Source organism: Schistocerca nitens, chromosome 1 (assembly GCF_023898315.1).
Source record: "Schistocerca nitens isolate TAMUIC-IGC-003100 chromosome 1, iqSchNite1.1, whole genome shotgun sequence".
In the NCBI taxonomy this organism is placed as follows: Eukaryota; Metazoa; Arthropoda; class Insecta; order Orthoptera; family Acrididae; genus Schistocerca; species Schistocerca nitens.
The window spans coordinates 1,058,828,127-1,058,840,884 of record NC_064614.1 but is presented as its reverse complement, the minus strand read 5'-3'; the positions used below and the strand labels follow the sequence as shown (position 1 = coordinate 1,058,840,884).

Here is a 12,758-nt window from a genome sequence, read left to right as displayed (position 1 = left end):
GTAAAATCAGATATTTCTTTTGAAAGTAAAATCTTTGTAGTCCTTTGAATAAATTGAAATCCACCCCAAGTCTCTGTCTTCGCTGATGCAGAAGATATCTTGTTACTAGCACTAACAGGAAACGTGGGTGGCTAACTAATGGAATAAGGATATCATGTAGCACAAAATGGGAGTTGTATCAGAACGCTAGAAATAGTCACAATCGAGCTGCAGTAGCCTGCCGGAAATGTTTTTGATGGATTCTGATTGGCCGTTGCTTTGAAACTGCATACTTTTATAATATGGAAGTACAATAATTCTTTAATCACTATTATAACGTTTCCTGTCATTTTATTACAACAAATCGTGTAATAAAAGACGGGTGTTCGAGAGATTTTCAATTTGCTGGTGCTTACAAGCAGAATATATATGTATATGGGCTTCAGGTGAAAGCCAACGTCTCGCGACTCTTCACTGAAGAGAGAGGGCGTCGTGTGACGTAGGTGGCGTTCTTCCATCTCATTGGTGTACTTTCCAACACACGTTCATAATATCTGATATGCTTAAAGCTACAAGCTCAGACTACAGAAAAATACAGCCGCACCCCCCCCCCTCCCCTCCTCCCCCCCCCCCTCCGTCTCTCTCCCGTGTTCATCTAAGTCGTGTGACGGTAAAAAGCCGACTTTCCGTCATTACACACTATGTGAAGTAGAGCCGACATTCACAGTTTTTCTTCTTTATACCTGACTTCAAGCATTAATTTCAAAAATAGAACGACTCTTATTAGTATTACACATGTAGCAGTACAGTTCACTTAGTTTCTCTTAAATTCCCGATGTTAGCGCGCTGATTTTCGTTTTTACACACATCAAAAAAAGTTTAGCATCACCTCGCTTCCTAGAACTCCGGAACCTGTACAGAAAATTGGAATACAGATCAACATAAACGTCATTTCCGCCCTTTTTATTGCTCATGAAAACCACACATTGCATGTAGTACCATCATACAGCGAGACCTTCACAAGTCGTGGTCCAGATTTTGCTATAAGGTCCATTCGGCATGTTGTTGGGCCCATCTGCACCGCGCTGCATGGTGTCGTGGTTGCAAAGATGGACCTCACCGTGGACGTCGGGAGTGAAGCTGCGCATCATGCAGTCTATTGCGCACAGTTTGAGGTAACACGACGTCCTGTGGCTGCACAAAAAGCATTATTCAACATGGTGGCTTTGCTGTCAGGTTTCCTCCGAGCCATAATCCGTAGATAGCGGTCATCCACTGCAGCAGTAGCCCTTTGGCGGCCTGAGCGAAGCATGTCATCGATAGTTCCTGTCTCTCTGTATCTCTTCCATGTCCGAAAAACATCGCTTTGGTTCACTCCGAGACGCCTGGACACTTCCCTTGTTGAGAGCCCTTCCTGGCACGAAGTAACAATGCGGACGCGATGGAACCTCTGTACTGACCGTCTAGGCATGGTTGAACTACAGACAACACAAGCCGTGTACATCATTCCTCGTGGAATGACTAGAACTGATCGGCTGTCGGTCCCCCTCCGTCTAATATGCGCTGTTCATGCATGGTTGCTTATATCTTGGGGCGGTTTTAATGACATCTCTGAACAGTGGAAGCGACTGTGTCTGTGATACAATATCCACAGTCAACGTCTGTCTTCAGGAGTTCTGGGAACCTGGATGATGCAATACTTGTTTTGATGGGTGTAGATATTTTCCTTAATGACGTTTGTTGTCAACAATAAGAGCTTATGCCCAAGAATTAACAGCTTTCACTTAGTTAATACTAGACAGAAATCAAATCTGCATTTAGATCGCACCTCCTGGAGTCTTGTGCAGTATTCTGCTGTATCCAGGTATTAAAAATCTTAGCAGTAATCAACGCACACTCACGTCTCAATTTGAGAGTTCCCTCGTGGCTCACTCCTTCCATTCTGTCGGGGAATTCCTGGAAAAAATTAATCTAATTCTTGTGTGTTGATTACGCTAATATACATTAGTAGACTTTCGTCCGCAAAGAATTCTCAAACATTTTATTTTATTTATTATTTTTTCCTAATGTTAATTTCATGTACACTCGTTTCGTAACTATGGAGATTTGCTTCTCCATTTGGTTCTACGAAAGTAGACGTGTAAAATAAAATAAATAAATCGCATGAATCTTTTTCAAAAATTCTGTGCGTCTTAAGTTTAATTTATGTATACCTTAAATCTTCAGAAAACCTTCAATAATTTGTATAGTATAAGTTTCAGATAGTTGTGTGACAACAGCAGATAAGGGTAACTAGGTTATGGAACAAGTTGGTCATTTGCTAAGGGATGGGAATGGTGAGAGGGGTTTAAATAGTACAAAACCCAACAGTTTTTTTTAATGTAGTTACTGGCCAAGGCGGAGACAGTAGAAATTACATCACAGACATATGTGTATATTTCAGATTTGCACAGGAATGGAGAAGCCTGCAGACACCAGCACGCTATGGGGGCGGCACCCAGCCGCCTAGGGCTGCCTCGATCTCCTGGGCCACAGCCAGACACAGCCGGTCCTGATCCGGTCCCGCGACCACCTGCAAAAGGCACACAAATAATTACCTTCCATGCGCCAGTTTTCGCACCGTTCACAGACCAACATTCATTGTCACTTCCGTTAAAGGCGCGTTGAGCAAATGAGTCATGACGTGTCCATATGCTGGTCGTCTGGCGTCTCAAATCTCTTTGCTAACACACTCAAACACAAAACCTCAGAGGGTATAGGACGAGTGGGTACTGCTCATTACTTGGAAGTTGTTCTCGGGATAGCATGTCTTGTTAGATTCCTGCACAGCATCACACCATTCGGAAATGTGAGAGATAGGTACACTTGAGTCTCTCGCGAATTATAATCACGAAGGAGGCTTAACACGATCTCTGTAACGGCAGTGGCTTCTGGAATAGCTTAGCCATGGAGAGTTACGAAATTATGAAACAACACAAAATTTTTCCTTTCGTCATGGTATGTAGTCAAAGAGGTTCTTAATTTATACCTGTGACTTTACATGTCAGGTTACCTACCAGACTTATCGGAACATTATTAACTGCAAGCTGCAAGACTCGGATGGACCACTTTCGCCAGCCACTGTGGCCGAGCGGTTCTAGGCGCTTCAGTCATCTACATCTACATCTACATCTACTTGGATACTCTGCAAATCACATTTAAGTGCCTGGCAGAGGGTTCATCGAACAACCTTCACAATTCTCTATTATTCCAATCTCGTATAGCGCGCGAAAAGAATGAACATCTATATCTTTCCGTACGAACTCTGATTTCCCTTATTTTATCGTGGTGATCGTTTCTCCCTATGTAGGTCGGTGTCAACAAAATATTTTCTCATTCGGAGGAGAAAGTTGGTGATTGGAATTTCGTGAGAAGATTCCGTCGCAACGAAAAACGCCTTCCTTTTAATGATTTCCAGCCCTAATCCTGTATCATTTCTGTGACACTCTCGCCCATATTTCGAGATAATACAAAACGTGCTGCCTTTCTTTGAACTTTTTCGATGTACTCCGTCAATCCTATCTGGTAATGATCCCACACCGCGCAGCAGTATTCTAAAAGAGGACAGACAAGCGTAAAGCGTAGTGTAGGCAGTCTCTTTAGTAGGTCTGTTACATTTTCTAAGTGCCCTGCCAATAAAGCGCGGCCTTTGGTTAGCCTTCCCCACAATATTTTCTATGTGTTCTTTCCAATTTAAGTTGTTCGTAATTGTAATACCTAGACATTTATTTGAATTTACAGCTTTTAGAATAGACTGATTTATCGTGTAACCGAAGTTTGAGTTCCTTTTAGCACTCATGTGGATGACCTCACACTTTTCGTTATTTAGGGTCAACTGCCACTTTTCGCACCATTCAGATATTTTTTCTAAATCGTCTTGCAGTTTGTTTTGATATTCTGATGACTTTATTAGTCGATAAACGACAGTGTCATCTGGAAACAACCGAAGACGGCTGCTCAGATTGTCTCCCAAATCGTTTATATAGGTAAGGAACAGCAAAGGGCCTATAACACACCTTGGGGAACGCCTGAACACACTTCTGTTTTACTCGATGACTATCCGTCAGTTACTACGAACTGTGACCTCTCTGACAGGAAATCGCAAATCCAGTCACAAAACTGAGACTATATTCCATAAGCACGCAATTTCACTAAGAGTCGCTTGTGTGGTACAGTGTCAAAAGTAGTTCTAAGTCTAGGGGACTGATGACCTCATACGTTAAGGTACGTTAGTTCTGCTTGCCCTTGTTTTGAAATTATATGCACTTTCCCAGTAGCCGTATTCCGTAATTGAGTGTTCATGCCAAGGAGTAAACAGTATATAGCATGATGAGAGAAAAGTTAGGCTACGACGGCAATGTGCGGTAAAGAGTTTGAAAGGGTCCAGTACATCATAAATCAACTGGTTGCCATTAGTATATGGAATTTTTGTACAGCTTATTGGCGACAGATAAATGACAAGTCAGATTCGACTAAGAAAGGTTTCAAAGCTTCCACGCTTTACTTTTGCATTCGCGCCATAGCCAACCATCTGCTAGAGAAGTCTTGACTGTGGCCGAAAAGATTCCAACTAGCGGAAACGAATTACAGACGAATTCCAACTAGCGGAAACGATTACAGACTAACATGGAGACTACACCAGCAAGACATCAATGTCCCTTGCCATCCAGGAACCGCTCCTCCTCCTCCTCCACCTTCTCGGTCAGGGAAGATATCCTCTTCTCTGGCTCCTGCTACGGATGGGGTTCCTTCTCGGAACAGTCCTCCATGGTATTAGGAGATCGGGACGCCTGAGAGACCCACGTTCCGAGGGCCCCAAAGCCGCTTGCTCTCTGTCTGATCCCGACATCGCTACCACCTACTCCCTGACTGATAACCCCTTCCCTCTCCCTCCGAGGTAGCAAAAGAAGCAGCGCAAGTCAAAGGACGAGGCTTCCCCGGCTTCCTGGGGTGCTTCGCCCCCTCCTCCTCATTTCGAATCAGACCCAGTTTTTATGGATGTCGCCCCATCCTCGTCGGTGACGATCATTGACCGAGAGACATGACCTTGCCTCGGCTTCTTTATGTATAACCTGGACGCTCGCCATACGATAATCCAGTGGAATTATAGCGGATATTATTGTTAACTACCGGAAATACAATGCCTTATTTCCTCCTACTCTTTCTGTCTTGCTCTTCAAGAAACGCACTTCCCGGTGACCGCTGTCCAACGTTTCGTGGTTTCCCGGTGTTCTGTCGGAACCGTGCCGGGATAGTGTCTGGAGGGTCTGCACTTTTGTTCGCGCCAATGTCATTAGTGACTGGATCCTCCTTGATACTAATCTGGAAGCAATTGTGGTTAGAGTGGGAACGACTCCGGCTGTTACCGTTTGCAATATCTGCCTCCCTCCAGGTCAGCTACTTCCTTATGTTCAACTGTCTATCTTAATAGAGCAACTCCCGTCCCTGTGTCTCCTCTCGGAGACTTCTATGCACACCACCCCCTGTGGGGGAGTGCAACGTCTATAAGTAGGGGTCTTCTAATTGACCAACTTATTACAGACTTTGATTTGTGTCTCCCCAATGACGGTGCTCCTACCCACTCATGCTCATGGCACCTTTACTGCTATCGATCTCACGATCTCCTCCCCTGCTCTCGTGGCTTCCCGACATTGGTCACCCCATGATGATGACCTTTAGGACAGTGGCCGCTTTCCGGCGATTCTATCGTTCCCCTGCCGCCACCAGGCAGACAGGCACTCACATTGGGCATTCCGCAGGGCCAATCGGCCTTTATATACGTCCGCTGTGCACTTCGACACCTCTCTCTCGAATTGCATTCTTGTGAACGTGCCACTTTTCTTCACGGTGCTGGCACTGCTGTTCCCCTATCCATGGGTCCCCCTCATCGTCGACCGGTACCGTGGTGGATCAACGACGTAGCAGTCGCAGTCCAGCACCACCGACGGGCGCTGCAGCGTATTAGACGGCACCCTTCACAGACCAATCTCCTCGCTTTTAAGCGTCTCCGTGCTAAGGAATGCTGGGAGCTCTGTGTTTCCTGCCTCTTCATCGCAGGTCTGGTCCAAGCTCCGTAGCCTTCTGGGCCACCAACGACGTCAACTGTCCTGGGGCCTTATCCTCCAAGGTGCTCTGTCTACTAATCCATTGGTCCTTGCAGAACACCTCGCGACACATTTCGCGACGGTATTGGCGTCCTCTTCCTATCCTGCTCCCTTTCACCAGCAGAAACGCAGAGTTGAGCAGAGCCCCCTGTATTTCAAACCCCACCAAGCTGAACCCTATAATGAACCGTTAGCTGAACGGGAATTCTTGCAGGCTCTTACCTCTTCACATAACACGGCCTCAGACCCGGGCTCTATCCACAACCAGACGATCCAACACTTGAACGTTAGGCAGAGGCAAATCTACTCAGGTTCTTCAACCGCATTTAGCTCGTAGGTGCCTTCCCCTCGCAATGGCGAGACAGTGTAGTTATCCCCGTGGTCTAGGGGTAGCGTTTTTTATTCATAATCAAAACGTCTTCGGTCCGGGTTCGATCCCCGCCACTGCCTAAATGTTGATAAATAATCAGCATTGGCGGCATAAGAAGTCAGCCTCATTCTGCCAACGGCCTTGTCAAAGAGGGCGGAGGAGCGGATAGAGGTTCAGGGCACTCTCTTGTCCTAGGGGTGGGAAATTGCCCCTAAAGGCGGAAGAATCAGCAATGATCAACGACATGAGGATGCAGAAGGCAATGGAAACCACTGCATTAAAGACACGTAACGTGTATCCACAGGACATGTGGCCTGTATTTGAAGAAGTGTCATGATGATCTCTCCATTGGCAAAAGATTCCGGAATAGTCCCCCATTCGGATCTCCGGGAGGGGACTGCCAAGGGGGAGGTTACCATGAGAAAAAGGTTGAATAATCAACGAAAGGATAACGTTCTACGAGTCGGGGCGTGCAATGTCAGAAGCTTGAACGTGGTAGGGAAACTAGAAAATCTGAAAAGGGAAATGCAAAGGCTCAATCTAGAAATAGTAGGGGTCAGTGAAGTGAAGTAGAAAGGAAGACAAGGATTTCTGGTCAGATGAGTATCGGGTAATATCAACAGCTGCAGAAAATGGTATAACAGGTGTAGGATTCGTTATGAATAGGAAGGTAGGGCAGAGAGTGTGTTACTGTGAACAGTTCAGTGACCGGGTTGTTCTAATCAGAATCGACAGCAGACTAACACCGACAACGATAGTTCAGGTATACATGACGACGTCGCAAGCTGAAGATGAACAGATAGAGAAAGTGTATGAGGATATTGAAAGGGTAATGCAGTATGTATAGGGGGAAGAAAATCTAATAGTCATGGGCGACTGGAATGCAGTTGTAGGGGAAGGAGTAAAAGAAAAGGTTACAGGAGAATATGGGCTTGGGATAAGGAATGAAAGAGGAGAAAGGCGAGTTCTGTAACAAGTTTCAGCTAGTAATAGCAAATACCCTGTTCAAGAATCACAAGAGGAGGAGGTATACTTGAAAAAGGCCGGGAGATACGGGAAGATTTCAATTAGATTACATCGTGGTCAGACAGAGATTCCGAAATCAGATACTGGATTGTAAAGCGTACCCAGGGGCAGATATAGACTCAGATCACAATATAGTAGTCCTGAAGAGTAGGCTCAAGCTCAAGACATTAGTCAGGAAGAATCAATACGCAAAGAAGTGGGATACGGAAGTACTAAGGAATGACGAGATACGTTTGAAGTTCTCTAACGCTATAGATACAGCAATAAGGAATAGCGCAGTAGGCAGAACAGTTGAAGAGGAATGGACATCACTAAAAAGGGCCATCACAGAAGTTGGGAAGGAAAACATAGGTACAAAGAAGGTAGCTGCGAAGAAACCATGGGTAACAGAATAAATACTTCAGTTGGTTGATGAAAGGAGGAAGTACAAACATGTTCCGGGAAAATCAGGAATACAGAAATACAAGTCGCTGAGGAATGAAATAAATAGGAAGTGCAGGGAAGCTAAGACGACATGGCTGCAGGAAAAATGTGAAGACATCGAAAAAGATATGATTGTCGGAAGGACAGACTCAGCATACAGGAAAGTCAAAACAACCTTAGGTGACATTAAAAGCAACGGTGGTAGCAGTAAGAGTGCAACGGGAATTCCACTGTTAAATGCAGAGGAGAGAGCAGATAGGTGGAAAGAATATATTGAAAGCCTCTATGAGGGTGAAGATTTGTCTGATGTGATAGAAGAAGAAACAGGAGTCGATTTAGAAGAGATAGGGGATCCAGTATTAGAATCGGAATTTAAAAGAGCTTTGGAGGACTTACGGTCAAATAAGGCAGAAGGGATAGATAACATTCCATCAGAATTTCTAAAATCATTGGAGGAAGTGGCAACAAAACGGCTATTCACGTTGGTGTGTAGAATATATGAGTCTGGCGACATACCATCTGACTTTCGGAAAAGCATCATCCACACAATACCGAAGACGGCAAGAGCTGACAAGTGCGAGAATTATCGCACAATCAGCTTAACAGCTCATGCATCGAAGCTGCTTACAAGAATAATATACAGAAGAATGGAAAAGAAAATTGAGAATGCGCTAGGTGACGATCAGTTTGGCTTTAGGAAAAGTACAGGGACGAGAGAGGCAATTCTGACGTTACGGCTAATAATGGAAGCAAGACTAAAGAAAAATCAGGACACTTTCATAGGATTTGTCGACCTGGAAAAAGCGTTCGACAATATAAAATGGTGCAAGCTGTTCGAGATTCTGAAAAAAGTAGGGGTAAGCTATAGGGAGAGAAGGGTCATATACAATATGTACAACAACCAAGAGGGAATAATAAGAGTGGACGATCAGGAACAAAGTGCTCGTATTAAGAAGGGTGTAAGGCAAGGCTGTAGCCTTTCGCCCCTACTCTTCAATCTGTACATCGAGGAAGCAATGATGGAAATAAAAGAAAGGTTCAGGAGTGGAATTAAAATACAAGGTGAAAGGATATCAATGATACGATTCGCTGATGACATTGCTATCCTGAGTGAAAGTGAAGAAGAATTAAATGATCTGCTGAACGGAATGAACAGTCTAATGAGTACACAGTATGGTTTGAGAGTAAATCGGAGAAAGACGAAGGTAATGAGAAGTAGTATGAATGAGAACAGCGAGAAACTTAACATCAGGATTGATGGTCACGAAGTCAATGAAGTTAAGGAATTCTGCTACCTAGGCAGTAAAATAACCAATGACGGACGGAGCAAGGAGGACATCAAAAGCAGACTCGCTATGGCAAAAAAGGCATTTCTGGCCAAGAGAAGTCTACTAATATCAAATACCGGCCTTAATTTGAGGAAGAAATTTCTGCGGATGTACGTCTGGAGTACAGCATTGTATGGTAGTGAAACATGGACTGTGGGAAAACCGGAACAGAAGAGAATCGAAGCATTTGAGATGTGGTGCTATAGACGAATGTTGAAAATTAGGTGGACTGGTAAGGTAAGGAATGAGGAGGTTCTATGCAGAATCGGAGAGGAAAGGAATATGTGGAAAACACTGATAAGGAGAAGGGACTGGATGATAGGACATCTGCTAAGACATGAGGGAATGACTTCCATGGTACTAGAGGGAGCTGTAGAGGGCTAAAACTGTAGAGGAAGACAGAGATTGGAATATGTCAAGCAAATAATTGAGGACGTAGGTTGCAAGTGCTACTCTGAGATGAAGAGGTTAGCACAGGAAAGGAATAAGAATTCGTGGCGGGCCGCATCAAACCAGTCAGTAGACTGATGACCAAAAAAAAAAAAAAAAAAAAAAAAAAAGAAGAAGAAGAAGCGCAGGAAGCAGCCAGCAAGTTGAACTGTTCACTATGGCACTCGCTTGTACGTATCGTGTTATCTTAATTCGCCTGAAAAATGTTCAAATGTGTGTGAATTCCTAAGGGACCAAACTGCTTAGGTCGTCGGTCCCTAGCCTTACTACTTAAACTAACTTATGCTAAGAACAACACACACACACACCCATGCCCGAGGAATGACTCGAACCTCCGGCGGGAGGGGCCGCGCAGTTCGTGACATGACGCCTCAAACCGCGCGGCCACTCCGCGCGGTATACGTCTGAAAGAAACTGTTTATAAACATGAGCGTGTGTAGTGCGATAAAGTGTGTAAACAAGAAGTAGACATCACGTTGACTGTTGCACCGTCAGAGGTGACCAAATTTGAAATGCCACGTAATTAATAATTACCAGTAAAAATTGATTAGCCTTATAAGCATAAAACATCATCAACACCGAAAGGAGAAACGATACAACTGTTTGATAGAAACGATGCAACTGTTTGATTAGTCATGAAACCAAACCTGTCCATATACTGCCATAAAGCTCTTGATCCTGCGGCGTGTTTCTGGCCATTTGACAACACAATGTTTTCCTCTACGTCAACTCACTGATACACTGGTTCAGTGCTAGCACACACATGGCTGTGACTCGTTATCTCCGTGTCACTACTACTCCGCTGGGACGTGGCCTCCCCCAGCACACAGAAGGTCAGGGCACATCTGGCACCCCATATTGACATTCGGCGATAACGCTCTCTGGCGGTTCATTCCATTTGGAGTAAGAAGAAACCCTTGAGACGTCTCTGGATTGGAAATTGCTTTACCACTATAGTTAACTAACGATTCTCAAGAGCAAAAAAGGTTAGAACTCCATAATTTTAATGGAATCATTCATATAGCGACTTTTTTATAAAGTCAAGTATGATTTAATTGTCCCACTGACTTGATGAACTTATACGGCTTGGACAAAAATGTGAAAATACCGTGAGAAATGGAGGCTTGAATGTATGTGCTGGTGTTAACCAAGCCTGTAGCCTGCGCTATTGTCACTGACCAAGAACTGCACCTGTGCACTGTTCTCAATTAGTTGAAATTGGCCGCGCGGGATTAGCCGAGAGGTCTCAGGCGCTGCAGTCATGGACTGTGCCGTGCGGTTAAAGGCGCTGCAGTCTGGAACCGCAAGACCTCTACGGTCGCAGGTTCGAATCCTGCCTCGGGCATGGATGTTTGTGATGTCCTTAGGTTAGTTAGGTTTAACTAGTTCTAAGTTCTAGGGGACTAATGACCTCAGCAGTTGAGTCCCATAGTGCTCAGAGCCATTTGAACCATGGACTGTGCGGCTGGTCCCGGCGGAGGTTTGAGTCCTCCCTCGGGCATGGGTGTGTGTGTGTGTGTGTGTGTGTGTGTGTTTGTGTGTGTGTGTGTGTGTGTGTGTGTTTGTGTGTGTGTGTGTGTGTGTGTGTGTGTGTGTGTGTGTTTGTTTGTTCTTGGGATAATTTAGGTTAAGTAGTGTGTAAGCTTAGGGACTGATGACCTTAGCAGTTAAGTACAATAAGATTTTACACACATTTGAACATTTTTTTGTTGAAAGTGTCAGTCGTGGTTTGAACAGTGCTCTGTGTATTTGTGAGTGCATTGCATCGAAGCTAAGCGAAATCGAACGTCGGCGAACCGTTGGTGCTCGTCTGGTGAGTACTGCCATAGCCAGGGTACTTGAAATGTTAGGGGTTACAAGAGGCACCGTGCCGAAGATTTGTATCGGATACAGGGAAAGCGGAAAAATATCATCTGCTAAATCGCAACGTCGGTGTACGTGTGTGCTGAGCGATCGTGCTAGAAAGCCACTGAAAACGAATATGACGAAAAATAAGAGGACGACATCTGCAATGGTCACTGCAGAACTGAATGTCGCACTCGCAAATCCCGTCGTCAGCACGAATTCAACATAAAGGGAGCTCCTTTAGCAGGGAACTGCAGGGCGATTTGGAATTCCAAGCCGGCCGGAGTGGCCGTGCGGTTCTGGGCGCTGCAGTCCGGAGCCGAGCGACTGCTACGGTCGCGGGTTCGAGTCCTGCCTCGGGCATGGATGTGTGTGATGTCCTTGGGTTGGTTGGGTTTGATTAGTTCTAAGTTCTAGGTGACTGATGACCTCAGAGGTTAAGTCGCATAGTACTCAGAGCCATTTTTTTGGAATTCCAAAACCACTCATCACTGATGCAAATGCCTGTAACAGGAAAGCCATGAAAACTGGACTACAAAGCAATTTTTTAATTTAATCGTATGGCTAGGTGCCCCCCGTCGGGCAGGCCGTTCGTCGGGTGCCGGTCTTTCAATTTAACGCCACTTCGGCGACCTGCAGTCGATTAGAATAAAAGGATGATGATGAGGACAGCACAACACCCAGTCCCTGCGCGGAGAAAATTCCCCGACCCAGTTGGGAATCGAACCTGGGCCCTGAGGACTGACAATCCGTCACGCTGAACATTTTTTTAATGTCACAAAAGGAAAATCATATATAAAAAAGAAGGGAAAGAAATATAGGGCTGAAGTGACATCCTCGTCACTTCACTGGGAGTACATCCTATCCCTCGAAACAACGTAAACCTGGGACTCCCCACCGCTTCGGGGGTTATGAAACATGCTGCCTAGAAAGTTCGCAAAATGCGTTTTATATTTAGAGTGGCGTCGGATGATTTCGTGTTGTTCTAGTAGATAATGCTAATAGTCCATGCCCGATATCAAGGTCCGCGAGAGCACGTAGTGCGATGCGTGTCCTCCAATCCATTGGATTGCCGAAGTTTTTTGTGAGGGGAAAAAGACAGCGTCAGGGAAAAATAAAGCGTCCGTCGTGATCGTGGATTCGTCGATTCGTCGGTGCGTCGGAGGAGGGCCATGATGCGTTGCGTCAGCCGCT

General features: G+C 45.2%; 1 protein-coding gene across 2 annotated transcripts in view; it reads right to left on the bottom strand.

Annotated features, from left to right (window-relative positions):
• Window positions 1–2,355: 2,355 nt before the first annotated feature.
• LOC126197644 (fatty-acid amide hydrolase 2-A-like) overlaps window positions 2,356–12,758 on the bottom strand; it is a 189,194-nt gene continuing 178,791 nt past the window's right edge. For both annotated transcript variants that reach the window (XM_049934654.1, XM_049934653.1), the window contains one exon: window positions 2,356–2,551. In XM_049934654.1, the coding sequence (XP_049790611.1) occupies window positions 2,462–2,551 (90 nt within the window). In that variant the 3' untranslated portion in view covers window positions 2,356–2,461. The remainder of the gene's footprint in view (window positions 2,552–12,758) is intronic.